The 15,000-nt window shown below is 33.5% G+C and overlaps 1 protein-coding gene across 15 annotated transcripts in view; it reads left to right on the top strand.

Moving 5' to 3' along the window:
* Positions 1-15,000, top strand: part of LOC145287875 (fibronectin type-III domain-containing protein 3a-like) — a 791,938-nt gene that overhangs the window by 773,610 nt on the left and 3,328 nt on the right. For all 15 annotated transcript variants that reach the window (XM_080135773.1, XM_080135781.1, XM_080135779.1 and 12 more), the window contains 4 exons: positions 2,797-3,050; positions 8,747-8,947; positions 11,741-11,907; positions 13,377-13,510. In XM_080135773.1, coding sequence (XP_079991899.1) covers positions 2,797-3,050; positions 8,747-8,947; positions 11,741-11,907; positions 13,377-13,510 — 756 coding nt within the window. The remainder of the gene's footprint in view (positions 1-2,796; positions 3,051-8,746; positions 8,948-11,740; positions 11,908-13,376; positions 13,511-15,000) is intronic.

Here is a 15,000-nt window from a genome sequence, read left to right as displayed (position 1 = left end):
TTAGAAAAAAACAGGAATATGGTGTTTTGGGCTGAACGCAGGACATAGGATTCCTTTTGTATTATTTGGACTATTTTTCTTATCTCTATTATTCTCAAACGTTTCATCCAATGAAACATTTGACCTGTTTCAGATGTATCTTGTTGAACTCTGAAATCTTTCTGTCAAACTCGGGAATCTGCATGGAATTTTGAATAGAACACTTTCTTTAATCCCTGAGAGTAGCCATCCTCTAGTTTCATCAACTGTGGCCAAGTAGAAGTCTTGAGTAATTTGCAATTGTATTTTTAGTATAGTTTGCACTGAGAATTGAACCTTCAACCTCTAGAAGAGTGTATCTACAAATATCAATAATCTCATTGTATATATAATTGGAATATACAGATCATATACTGGTTCTATTTTGAACTTGATTAGATTCTTGTATCCAATGATTTAGTAAGGGTGACCTATAATTTCATTTGTGTAATCACTATTTCACGTTCGTTTGTTTTGTTTCAATATTGAATCCTTGTACTTGTTTTACACAGAATGTGCCCTGATGAACTTGCTGCACATATACCACCCTCTACTCCAACGTAAATACCTCCAACTTGCCTGACTATTAACAAAATCTCACCTTTTCATTGTAAAAGTTCACAGGAGACTAGATGACTTTCAACTCTTATGGCTTCTTTTCTTGAACAGCTTGTCTTTGGAATGCCCTCCCTGCTTCTTGATTTCTCAACTGTATTAACATGCAGATATTTAAATGTAATGTAAACAAACATCTTTACACCCCCACACACAGACACTCAAATCGCCCCTCTAATAATCTAGCCTTCAAATCAAAGTAGCCCCTTTAGTGACAGTATGCCTTGTTTGGGGGTGAACAAAAGTTTTTTTTAAAATAGCAATATGTTTTTGATTGTTTTGGGGATCTTTTCTTACGCTTGTTAAACTTCTCCAATTTTTAGCAGTTTAAACCCATCCAAGGATGTGTATTTCAACTAGTTATTTTGTATAGGAAAAGAAAGGTTCTATTTTACTTTTATTTTAGATTAGCAAGACTACCCAGTATTGCTATTCCTCTCTCTCTCTCCTCTCTTTCTCTGTCTCTCGCCCCTTTTTCTTTTTTGTCTAGCCTATTCCTGTCTCTGAACATGTATGCACACAAATCTTGAGTCAGTGTAAGGGAAATAACTGAAAAACATTACACAAAGACATTATATATTCGGGATTAAGCCAATTTAATGAAAAAAAAATTTTTTTTTTAATTTACCAACTTTGTGGATGTTTGTTGCATATTTTCAAGTTTCAGCTGGACATACAAACAGACATTCACACTCAATGAAAAATATTCCAGTCAATATTATTAAATATTTTTATTGTTTCTATAAAGTATAACTGAATTATCTCGATTATTATTCTCATCTTGGTTGTTATATTTCCAACGTTTCAGCTGATGTTACTTCTATTTAAATTTTGTGCAGCATGTCATGAGATTGCATGAAGATACCCTAGTATGTATATTATGCTGAAAGAATTTCTAACTCCAACTGATATGAAGAGAGGTCGACCAAAAACATCTTGAAGGCATGATTAATGATTGAATTAGTAAGCAGCAGAGAAGACAAAAAATTGTTGAGAAATACAGTGAGAATATTCATACATCCGATGCCTCCGTTCAGTCTCGAAAGACAAAGGAGACTCCCAGTAGGTGCAGCTGCACATATAATTGTATGGCAAGGGGTGTGCAATCTCCAACCACACCTCTCTTGAATTAGCACTGCTTGGCAAGGAGAAGTCCAGGACAACTGGAAATAGTGCAGAGAGCACATACTGCGCCTGGAAGTCCCGAATGGTCACTCATCTGGTACTGGCCAGGCTCACCGTTGCTTAACTTTGGTGATCTGACAGGAACCGGTGTATCAAACGTGATTATGAAGTATATATTCATACAATAGTGAATTGTGAAAAAGGTAGTCTCTGGCCTTCTCTAAGGGTATTCGAACTTCAGAATCTTTTATCTGAACATGGGAATTTTTACACCACACTCGGGAACCTGTACTAAATTTCGAGCTGAGCATCATTGTCATCATTGTCATCGTCATCATCGATTTAACATCAGTCTAACATGACATGTGTTAGACGGCTTTTGGAATCCTTTCTTTGGTGCAAGTCCATATCTCCCACCTTCATGTAAAAAAACAAAAATATTCAAAATAAAAAGAATAACAATCTAATCTGCAGCCGTAACAGAAAGAAACTATTGTGTACCAAAAATCAATTAAATTGATCAAGTAATATTTTAAAAAAGAAATAAAATTTTATGGCTAAATGGCTATTGAATCTTCTGGTGCCATTTCACAGGACAATGAAGATAATTCCAGATAATTCAAATCATGCTAATTTTTGGAAAACCATTCTTACCATGAGGAGTAGAGAATTGGAAAAACACATTCACTTTAAAAAAAAAAAAAAAGATTTTCTCTATAAAAATAAAACTACTTGATCAATTTACGTGATTTTTAGTGTATAGTATTTTCTTTCCATCACACACATACCTCAAAGATTTTTCTTTATTGTTTTTTCATGAGGTGAGCGGTATGGATAAACGCCTGCTTTTTTTTTTTTTTTAATGAAACCAGGGTAGAGTGTTTTCATTCCATCAGCTATGACCATGGAAGAAGTGTCAATTTTTGGCTGAAACATGAATATACTATCCATGGTGAGAATAATAGTCTGAATAATCCAACTGATTAATCCACATCCAAAAAATAAATCTCAAAACTAAATTGTTCTATTTCTAACCAGGCAATAAACAGTGCTGGACCAAGTCCATATAGTCCAGTGTGTCAGTGCCAGACACCTCCTTCTAGTCCTGCTGCCGTGGTACACTACCGGGTCCACTCTACTGCCACAGATGTCTTGTTGAAATGGGATGAGCCCCATAGTAATGGCAGTGAAATCATCTCCTACAATATTGACATTGGAGACAAGTCACCGATTAACATCAGTTCTGCCTCAGAATACAGAATTATCAACCTTTCACCAGACACAGCATACAGGTAAGAAAATACCCCCTCTTCTCTCTCACACTCAACTTTCCACTCTCTCTTTTTCATCTTGGTACGTCTACATTTAGCGCACTGGATTTCCATGATGTTGTTTCTGTTCTACCGGCAGCTGATGTAAGCCACCGAGATATGCCAAGCACCAATTAAATTTAAAAACACTAGAAAAAAAAATAACGTTTATCGGATACTCATTACAAAAAAAAAAAAAAAATTGAAATGTAATAAAATAAAATATAATAACCTACCATAAGTTTCATGAATATTTGTTTTGATTTTTTTTAAAATAAAAACATTTTTTAAGCAAATTTTAAGGAAAAATTTGAAATTTTTTTTTGTAAATTTTAATATCTATTGTTAGAAAAAAAATTCGAATCTTTATTTTCAAGAAAAATTGCAAAAAAGGTTTTGTTTTTTAATGTGAAAATGTTTGCTATTTTTTCATGAGGAGGAAACTTAAAGGACATAGGGTTGAACTTTTTAAATTTGTACATGATTAAAGACTAATTTTTTTCTTTCAATTTCTAAAGTCATCTTTGATTTTTATTGGCTAATTGCATTTGTTATCACTTTTTCATTGGCTGATCAACTTGAGCAGCGCTCAGCATATTCCAATAGTTTACGTCAGCTGCCAGTCAAGCCAAAGTCAACATTTACAGAAATTCAGTGCGTTAAATGCAGAAATACTATCGTGTTTAATTTGCCAGGATGTATACTTACTATAAATAGAATTCATCTTGGTTTATATTAGTGTTGGGACGATTAATTGAAATCTTGAATCTGGGGAATCAGAAAAATTTGTTCTCATCTTAGTACTTCTACATTTAGCGCACTGGATTTCCATGGTGTCTCTGGCTCGATTCCTTTAATTTTTTTTTTTTTTTTTTTTTTAACTTAATTTTCCAGTGCTAGTACTAATGATGAACCGATAATTATTTATTGATTTCAACAATCAAAAAAACTATATCTATAGATCTATGCAACGGCAAGTACATATTTACGTTTACAAAATATATGCACATATTACATTACAATCTAAATTGTAAAAGAAAAATATGTATTGCTAAATATTCAAAGATTTTAAAAGGATCAAAATCGGTAATTGTGTTGGAATCGGTTATTTAGAAGATAATCAGTAATTGTATGCTCATATTACATGTACTTTTAGGATAATACAAATATTAAAACAAAAAACAAAAAACAACTCTAACTAAATATTCAGAGATTTTAAAAGAAACAAGATCGGCATCTGAGATTTAGAATAAAATTGGTAATTCTATCAGAATAGGGAAAATATTGGAATCATCTCATCACTGGTCTATATATCTATAAAAGTGAAATTATCTGTCTGTGCGTGTACGTTTCCCTACCAAACTACTCTGTCAATTTTCAGTCTACAGACTTGAGATTTGACATGAGAAGTATTGAGATTTAGGAAAATCTTTTTAATCAGTTTTCGGCCAGAAATTTGGCTGTCAAGGGGTCAAAGTTCAACGATTTGGCCTTTGAAAACTCTATCAAACTCCTCCACCAATTTTGGGTCTAAACACTTTAAATTTTGCGGTCTCTACCAAATTATTCAGCCAATTTTTTATCTAAAAATTTGAAATTTTACATAAAGGGTATTTAGACATGCAACAAGTTTTTTAATCAGTTTTGGGGCGAAAATTTTGCTCCCCCAGTGAGTTAAACGAGCCCCCCAGATATCAACCTGGAAATGTCTGACGATACATACAGCGCCTAGCCTTCCCAAATGGTCACCTATCAAATACTGGCCAGGCTCATTGTTGCTTGGCTTCGGTGATCTAGCAAGAACCAGTGTGGTAACGTGATTGTGTTATATGTAATTTTATAAGCAAAGAGTAAAACATTACCATAACAAAATTATATTTTTATAATAATTTGGGTCGATGAATAATTTTTTGACCAAATAATACCATAATAACCATTTTTAAATTAAAAAATTTTTATTTAAAAAATTTTTGAAACAGCATTGTTAAATGATTTCTTTTAAAAATAAAGTCAAGCAGTTTCACAGTGAATGCCATGTAAGTAAAATCAGTTTTTTCTTTTTATTTTCATTTTAATGAGTGGAGGTTATTGAAAGTGATACGACTTATCACTAGATGAAGTTAGATATGTTTATATACATGTATGTATAGGATTCGCTCATAAACTAAGTAATTATGAATTTTTGAACACAGTTGTGAGGCATAAGCCTTGGTAATGTGTCTTATGCATGCATGTGTGTGCGTGTGGAAGTACTTCATGAAACTTTAACACTAGGTATTATACATCAATTAATATATAATTCCCCAAGTTTCAGTTTCTTCAGAGTATTTTAAACTCTTTATTTTTAAAAGATATAATATGGGCACAAACTCTCATTTGAAAATTCAAATATTTCAGATTTGCATTGAATTTCATGTATAATGACTAGGGCTGTGACAGCAGAATATTTTTTTCATTCTTTTGACTCTCAAGTATATATCCGATATAGTAAGACACAGTCAATCAATCGAGAACCACATCAGTCTATATAGAAACATAAGATATTGACGGATATATACTTATGAGTCAAAATAATGAAAAGAATATGTTGTTGTCACAGCCCTAATGATGACTAGACACCAATTAAGCAAGATTTTCCTAATTTCAATTTCGTTTTTTAAACCCGTAAGCTTTAAATTTTAAATGCTTTCTAGAGTAAAAACAAAAACCATGTAATGAATTTTGATCAAAATTAGAATGAGGATTCTAGGTGAAAGGTTTGATCTGATTATATCTTGATTTTAGTCTTTGTAAGGGGACATAAAATTGGTGCAAAATTGTTTGTTCAATAAATTGTTTTTACCCATCTTGGCACAGGTACTTTCTTAGTTTTCTATAATTTTAATAATTTCATTTGACAATCACTTGATCTTCATGCTGCATTGCTACAAGGGGAATGGAGTAAAAAGATTAATATTGAAATAACAGTATGGGAAGACCTGGCATAAATAGCATCTCAACCCCTTCGACGTTTTGAGTCATGAATGAAATATGCTGGAATCTCACCCCACACCTCTTGGAGTTCTGCTTTGTTTATTAATTTCACAACTTGTTCTCTGCCTGAATCTCCCAAGATGTAAGCTGGCTATCCTTCACACTGTCTGAACCTGCTATGATTTGGCATGCTATCAAAATCAGAAAATCTTTTCTTTTTTTTCTTTTAAATCTTAGTTACTGATATTCTTAAAAAGTGACAACGACGATGCTGAATATTGCAGAAGAGATGTATTGCATTGAACAAAATTAGAGGGGTGTACAATGTGCATTGTATGCTCAGTTGCATACAGGCCTGTGAATCTTTAAATGGATCATCATAGATTTACCGGACAACTGAACATCACTCTATTAGTAGAGATTACATCGAGTTCATAGGTTGAACCCATTCAAATCAGCAGGTGAAATGGGCAAGTCTTAAAACAGTAAAATAACGATTGCTTTCTATTGAATAAAGGTTTAAAGTTCAGTCCATGTTTTCTAAGGTCATGTCACTTTCACTTGAAGATCCTTGCATTCTATTATCTAGAAGAGTTGCTCGTCTCAATATGGCTAAATCAATGTAGCTGACTGATCATTGGGAGTTCATGAGTATATTCAGCCGCACTAACAAGGTATCAGAGCTGATATGTTGGGTCAGATCTGACCAACATTGCGTATCTATCTGATCATTACTCTTGCAAATTTATGAATAAGTGAACCAAAGAAGAAGAAAAAAAACACAAAAATCTAAAACTAAGAATCAGAAATTGATCTGTAATCGTTGGTTAGTATTGGGTTAGTGCAGATCATAACGAATATCCCAGAACTTTTGTTGAAAATTGGTAGCCATTGCTTGGCTTGCAAGGCCGCAAAAACTAGGTTTTATATACAGCACCTAGTATTCCCAGTTACTCATTTAGAGTGCACTTTCTCAAACCTTGCCTTCTGAACTTTGTATGTACAGAATTTGCTCGTAAACTAATTAACTGAGCCTTATAAATTTTGAATAGCATCTGCATCTAACGAATTGTAATGTAGGCTATATTTAGTTTTATGCAAAGGGGTTGGAAGCCCTTTGCGAAAATTCATATACTTCTGATTTTTGTGAAATTTTAACAATCAGCATTATGCATTGATTAATAACTGTCCCCTAAAGTCCAGTTTATTTAGAGTATTTTAAAACTTTAAAAATGAAATTTTCAGATTTGCATTAAGCAGGATTCTTTGAATTTTGATTTCTTCCTAAAATCTATTTAGTTTTAAATTTTAGCTATTTTCTATAATTAAAATTTTATGTATTTGGATCAAGATTGGAAAAAGAATTCTAGATATAAGGATAAGGTATGATTATACCTTGATCTTAATCTTCATAATGGGATGTAAAAGTGATGTAATGGATGTAATGAGGGGGAATTTTATTTTTTAATTATGATTATATAGTTAAAATTAAAAATAAAAGCCTTGGAATTTAATTACCTACAAAAATTGATATGGAGTGAATGAGGTGAACCAAATAACAAAGATGTTTTGGAAATAAAGCAAACCAAACGTTAAACGATCTCATAGATACAAATATAGATTATGGAATCGGCTTGAAGTTGATTTCAAATCCATTTCCATCTTTTGTATTCACTTACACTGTAATACTGTTGGGTAAAGGTATGGTTGGTTGGTTGTTTTTGTTTTACGGCATATCAACCTTTTTCAGGTTATTTAATGCCGAATCTAGTTTTGAGGAACGATTTTTAATGGAGTATATTTGTTTTTTAAGTCGGATTCTATTTAACCCATAGTTGGGACCCTAACAGGTACTACCACTTCGGATCAGAGTGGACCTGGGAGCAATAGCAATTAAAGGCTGGTTCCACACTCCCCAAGACTCGCAAGGTGGGGCCTCCCCATCGTATATAGTTTTAGGTCATATCCAGGACCAGTAAAGGTATGAATCCTCATCCTCTAAAGATATGGATTAAATAACAAGTAGTGTTTAATGAATCAATGCAATGTGTATTCAGTGTTAGCCTGAAATAATCCCCAAAATAGTTGCATTGTCATAACACAAACCCATCAAAACTTAATTTATCCTTTTGTCGTGTTAATTGAATGATGACGTATTATTTGTTGCAAATAAAAGTGAATTCAACCAAACGGACAAAAAGCTCACATTTTGGTACATTTTTCTTTTTTTAATCGATTATATAAAACACAAATGTCTGTATGCTCAGCTAAAACTTGAAAAGTAAAAATACACAAACACCTACAAACTTGACATTTTTTTTTTAATTGGTGTAACCTCGGAGTATAATATAAAAAAATGAACAAATAGATTCATTATTTGGCCATTTATATCATTTAATGTAATGATGTACACACAGTTTTTTAATGTTATATAAAAGGGAAGTAATGCTGATTTTTCACAGAGTTTATTCCCTTATTCCAACTAATGGTGTGTGTGTGTGTGTCCAGATAGAGGAATAGGCTGGGTGAAGAAGGAAGAGGAAAAGAGAGAGGAATAGAAGTTATGCTACACTTTTGCTCTGGGCAATGTCAGATAACCTTGCTAGTTTTTTTGTTTTTTTTTAAATAAATGTGAAAAGAAAAAAATTCCACTTATCTGAATTTTTTATTTATTTTTTATTTATTTATTTTTTATTTTTTGACAGAATCCGAATCCAAGCAGTAAACGCCATTGGGCCCGGTGCCTTTAGCGCACCTATCAAGGTGATCACTAAATCTCTTCCACCTCCACCTCCAAGCCTAGAGTGTGTCAGTACAGCTCACAACAGCCTTAAATTAAAATGGGGAGATGGACGCAACCCTGACTTGATAAGTTACCAATTGGAGTTGGGCAAGGATGAGAAAAAGTAAGTTGACCTTTTTGAATACGTCATTAATAAAATCATTTGAAGAAAATTCTGGAATCATTTCTCTGTGAGAATGTTGACTCGGACCAATGCTGTTTTGTGAGAAGTCAGAAATTCTAGTATCATTTGGATTAAGTTAGAAAATTTGTGAATGATGTTATAAACATCTTTTTTACGTAAAACAAACTTTTTTTTAAATGTTACAAAAAAGTATTTGTATAACAAAATATTTGAGAAAATGATATTGCAAAATAGTTTGGTTTATTTGGATTCTTTGGACTGTGGTTTTAATCTGAAGTGTTATTTTTCATGTTTTGGTCGATGGCCTTCTTCAGGTGTAGCTTGTTTGCAACGACCTGTGGCATAGTGGATAAATTACTTTGTAAAATTCAGTTGTACGTTACACTTTTTAGAGGTTGAAGGTTATATCCTTAGTGTGAGCAACACTTAAAACACAAATGCGAATTGCTTAAGACTTCTACCCAGTCATGGCTGATGGAACGAGAACATGCAACCCCTGTGGATTAAATAAAGGGTTCCATTCAAAATTTTGTGCAGATTCCAGAGTTTGACAAGATATACCTGGAGAAGGTTGGAAGTTACATCGACCAAAACATTATGGAAATAACACTCAATATGAGAACAGTAGTCCAAATAATTCTAATAATACAAATAATTAATCCTCATCTCAAAAATTCAAAATGTTAAAAAAAAACAAAAAACTTTTAGTTATGAAAAGAAATCTGTTATTTAAGTAAACATGAATTCTTAATGCTTGTGTTGTGTTGATTAATCGGACTATTATTCTCATCTTGGATGTTATTAGCACAACGTTTCGGTCGCTGCAACCTGCGACCTTCTTCAGGTGTTGAGAACATGCTTCTTTTCGTACTAAGGAGACAGAAGGTTGGCTCTACATTACAAGAATTCGAACCGTTTGTTTGATAACACTCAAGATGAGAATAATAGTCTAATTATTCAACATAACACATTCACATCTCCTCTCTAAAATTCAGAATTGCATAAATTCCTAATGTTATGTAATATTTATTTTACATATACTTATATTATATTTACTAATGATTTAAATTGCCACATTTAAAGTGCGTTTGACCTAATGGATACCTTTATAGTCTCTGAAATCAGTAACGTAGAGTTAAAATCCTATTGAGTTTATTGTAATTATTCATACATTTAAAAACTGTCCATCGATGCTGATGAAGACCATGAACATCACTGATGATGTGACTTATATGTGATAATTTTCTTTTCTGTTTGTTTTTTTTTTTGTGGCAAGAGTTGCGCTATTTCCAACCATGCCTCTCCCGACTCGGCACTGTTTTATTCCAGTTGCAAATAGAAATTCAAGACGACTGGAAACAATGCAGGGATAAACAGAGAGTACATACAGCGCCTGCTATTCTATTATTTAAGACTTGGCAGACAGAATGAAAACGTGTTTTCATTCTGTCTGCCAAGTCTTAAATAATTCACAATTGGATATTTGAATCATTTGTATTAGGGACTTATCGAGCAAAACGCTGTGTAAATAACACTTAAGATGAGAACAGTAGTCCGAAGAATCCAAATAATATGATTAACCCATGCTGTATAGGAACTTGCTGAGATATTGTAAATCCATTCTTGCAATAGAAAATGTCATCGTCCAAACTCAAAAAAAAGGTGACAGCATCAGTCCAGTCAGAGAAGCTTTTCCAGGTAAAGAATGAATCTAGTTAGCATTAGCAGAGCATAGTTGTCTTCTTGTGTCAAAATGTAAAGCTATAAATGAGGAAATTCAAAGAAATTTCTGGCATTTGATTGGTTGTTCTTATCATACATGGTTATTAATAAAATCTTTGTGGTCATACCCTTTTGATATGCCAAAACATGTCACGGATCAGGTTTGGACTAATGAGTGAGGGATTATTGTGATGTTATTATTAGGGCTATGACAACAGCATATTCTTTCCATTGTTTTGACTTCCGAGTATATATCCGGCACAGTTAGACCAGGTTAATCAACCAAGAATCACATCACTCTATATAAAAACATGGAATATAAGCTGATATATACTCGAGTCTGAAAAGAATATTCTGTGGTCACAGGCCTAGTTATCGTATGTCATTTGTCCAATATGAGAGCTCAGTCCTTTAAGTCACGGGCTTTAAACGCTTTTCATCTAGTATGACTTTGGCATCTAGAACATGCTATGATCAGATGGATGTGCATGAGCTAACAGGGGGAAAACACCTTTTTAATCATATTTCATCAGTGTCTCATTGGTGTTGCCCACTTCAGCATCCGGGACACTTGCAGCACTTTAAATAACAAAGCATTATAATTATGATCTTTTACGACTACGTGATTGGGTCAATCAATGAGAGACCACCTTGTCATCACATGAATTATCTGTTCGTGCCTAGGGAGAAAAAACCAATTTTTATAAATTCAACAATTAATTTAATACAGGATGTCTCAAAAGATGTATTTCTAATGTGTTTTGTGACATTTGCAAATTCCTTGGTACATTATCAGCATGGTTTGGACAATTAGTGGTTATCAATTTGAACTTTTGCAGACATGATTCTTCCATTACATTTGTCTTCTGTATTTTAGGCCGTTCCATTTCACTATGTTCATAAATAAAGGTTTTATCGCCATTCAAAGTGAGAGGACATTTTTTTTTTTATTATTATTGTTGCAAAAACATTAAATTTTTGTTTTTGTTTATCATTCCTTTTGTGTAATGTTTTTTCTTTTTCTTTTTTTTTTCTTTTACTTTGTTTCAGTTTCCAGCAAGTTTATTCTGGCGCTGCTCATGTTCACAAAGTTGGAAAACTGTCAGAGTTAACCTCCTATGATTTTCGAATATTAGCCATCAATGAGGCAGGCTGTGGTGAATATTCTGACATTTACAAATTTTCCACAAATAAAGCTCCACCTCCTCCTCTTAAAGGTAAAATGTATTTCATTCTTATTGTAGTAATATGGGGCCGCTGTTAGCTGTTAGTAGAAAGAGGAAATTCTCACTAGAAATTATGTTAACGTGTTTGAAGGAAGTGACATCACAGGAAGTCTAGAGTGAGGCGTGGCAAATAAACTAATCTAAACTTTCACTTGTTCTTATCTATTTACCAGGACGTGTTTTTGGAGATCCTCATTCACACCACTACCTTTGAGGTGGGGAGCTAAATGAAATATGTAACAATATTTTTAAGAAATATTAGTATTAAAAGTGTCTACATGCAGAAATCATGTTTAACCAGTTTCATCATCCAATTGACAATCTCATTAATCTCTATACTTGAATGGATTTTGGCCTTGCTAAGTGATAAACCCATAAGAATAAAAAAAGAATTCACTAGCTGTCTTGATAAGCTGACTGTATATTGGGGCAGTGACATGCTGAGGGTGGAGGGGGGCATCCAATCCTATTCAAGCACCAGACCTTTCCATGCCACTCGTAAGGGGAGATGATTTTAACAACCGTTAGTTTTTTTGGGTTTTTTTTTCCTCCAAATGGTTACTCATCTGGTACAGATCAGACTCAATTTTCTTCTTTTTTTTTACTCAAGTTATTTTTCTTTTTTTTTTTACTCAAGTTATTTTTCTTTTTTTTTTACTCAAGTTATTTTTCTTTTTTTTTTACTCAAGTTATTTTTCTTTTTTTTTTACTCAAGTTATTTTTCTTTTTTTTTTACTCAAGTTATTTTTCTTTTTTTTTTACTCAAGTTATTTTTCTTTTTTTTTTACTCAAGTTATTTTTCTTTTTTTTTTACTCAAGTTATTTTTTCTTTTTTTTTACTCAAGTTATTTTTTCTTTTTTTTTTACTCAAGTTATTTTTTCTTTTTTTTTTACTCAAGTTATTTTTTCTTTTTTTTTTACTCAAGTTATTTTTTCTTTTTTTTTTACTCAAGTTATTTTTCTTTTTTTTTTTTTTTTACTGAATTTTTAAAATTTTCTCTTTTAATTCCTTTCTTTTTTATTCCTCTCTCTGTCTCTTTTAATTCCCCTCCGTTTTGTCTTAATTCCTCTCTTTCTCTTTTATTCCTCTCTCTCTCTCTCGCTTTAGTCGTTACTACCAGGGAATGCTGATAAAGCTGTTCGGGCTTTTTGTAGGTCTAAGTGCACTTATCCTACTGTGTTGAGTTCCCAAAACCACGACTAACCTTGTGCCTAACCTTCTGAAAAAATAGTAAATAATATGCAGTAATGAATGTCTTTTTTTTTGTTGTTTTACTTCTTTGTAGGTGAACATTTGGTTTTAAAATCTTATAACATAGTCATATTTCGAAGCAGAAAGTTTTTTTTTTTGTTTTCACATATTTAAGTTTGTATAATTTTTGTGTGCCAGTTTTTTTTGTTTTTTCGTTTTTTTTTTTTGTTTTTTTTTCATGTTTTCTTTTTGTTTTGCTTCTGCCCAGCTCCCAAAGTCAGTGAAATCACCATCAACAGTTGCATGGTAGAATGGCAGGGCTGTAAACAAATGGGTGTTGACTCTGTGATCTACCAACTGCAGGTCTTGTGCATAGGAAAAGGGGAACACGAATACAAATCGGTAAGTTTGTGTGAAAATTATTGCAACTTTAAAAAAAAAAAAATCAAACAATAAAAAAACGGCTGGAGAAATAGCGTCAACGGTGTGAGTTCCGTATAGAAACGTTGATTTAATTTGACTAAAATACAATACGCATCAAGTACGCTTGAAAACCAAATCACAACATAATATTAGGAAAATAAACAAATATTTTACTTGTTTGAAATTTATCACATATATATATTTCAGAGGGAAACTTCATCCGAATATGTTTTCTTCCTTTTTTTTTTCTTTTCTTCCTTCTTGCCATGCTGTAAAGTTGGAGAAAGAAAAGTCTGTTTGTAAAGAGCCGTGCGTTGTATCTCAGCGGTTGTATTTTGAAATATTTTTTTTTATTGGATAGAAATGCGGTAGTTTCCTTATAAAATTATTCTGAAAAAATGTATCATGAGAATGAATTTGTATACTGGAAGTTATGTATACAAAGTTTTGTTTTCACGGACCTTTTTTTACTTACTAGACCTTTCTTTCCTTCTGGTTCTTTTTTTATTGAACATTTTCTCCCTGTTTCAGTTGACCCTTCTCTTTTAAGTGATACTCTCTCCCTCTATCTTACTTGTCTCCTTCTCTTTGTATTACTTACTTAACTCTCCTCCTTACTTGCTCTCTCGCTTTCGTTGACTTGAATCTTATTTTGTCTCTCCTTTGACTTGATCTGTCTTCCTTACTTTCCTCTCTCTTGCTCTTTTTTCTTACTTGAGTCTCTCCCTTATATGACTTTTTCACTATTTTACTTCCCCCCCCTCTCTCTCTCTCTCTGCATTCCTCCCTCCTCTCTCTCTCTCCCTCTCTCTGCATTCCTCCCTCCACTCTCTCTCCCTCTCTCTCTCTGCATTCCTCCCTCCTCTCTCTCTCCCTCCTCTCTCTCTCCCTCTCTCTCTCTGCATTCCTCCCTTCTCTCTCTCTCTGTGCATTCCTCCCTTCTCTCTCTCTTCTTCCTCTCTCTCTCTGCATTCCTCCATTTTCTCTCCCTTCTCTCTCTCTTCCTCCCTTCTCTCTCTCTCTCTCTTCCTCCCTTCTCTCTCTCTCTCTTCCTCCCTTATCTCTCTCTCTTCCTCCCTTATCTCTCTCTTCCTCCCTTATCTCTCTCTCTTCCTCCCTTATCTCTCTCTTCCTCCCTTATCTCTCTCTCTCTTCCTCCCTATCTCTCTCTCTCTTCCTCCCTTATCTCTCTCTCTCTTCCTCCCTCCCTTATCTCTCTCTCTCTTCCTTCCTCCCTTATCTCTCTCTCTCCCTTCCTCCCTTATCTCTCTCTCTCTCTTCCTTCCTCCCTTATCTCTCTCTCTCTCTTCCTTCCTCCCTTATCTCTCTCTCTTCCTTCCTCCCTTATCTCTCTCTCTTCCTTCCTCCCTTATCTCTCTCTCTCTTCCTTCCTCCCTTATCTCTCTCTCTCTTCCTTCCTCCCTTATCTCTCTCTCTTCCTTCCTCCCTTATCTCTCTCTCTTCCTTCC

Source organism: Euprymna scolopes, chromosome 11 (genome assembly GCF_053919585.1).
Source record: "Euprymna scolopes isolate OS-2025 chromosome 11, ASM5391958v1, whole genome shotgun sequence".
Taxonomy (NCBI): domain Eukaryota; kingdom Metazoa; phylum Mollusca; class Cephalopoda; order Sepiida; family Sepiolidae; genus Euprymna; species Euprymna scolopes.
Note: the sequence above shows the minus strand (reverse complement) of the source record. Positions and strands in the feature narration are given on the sequence as shown.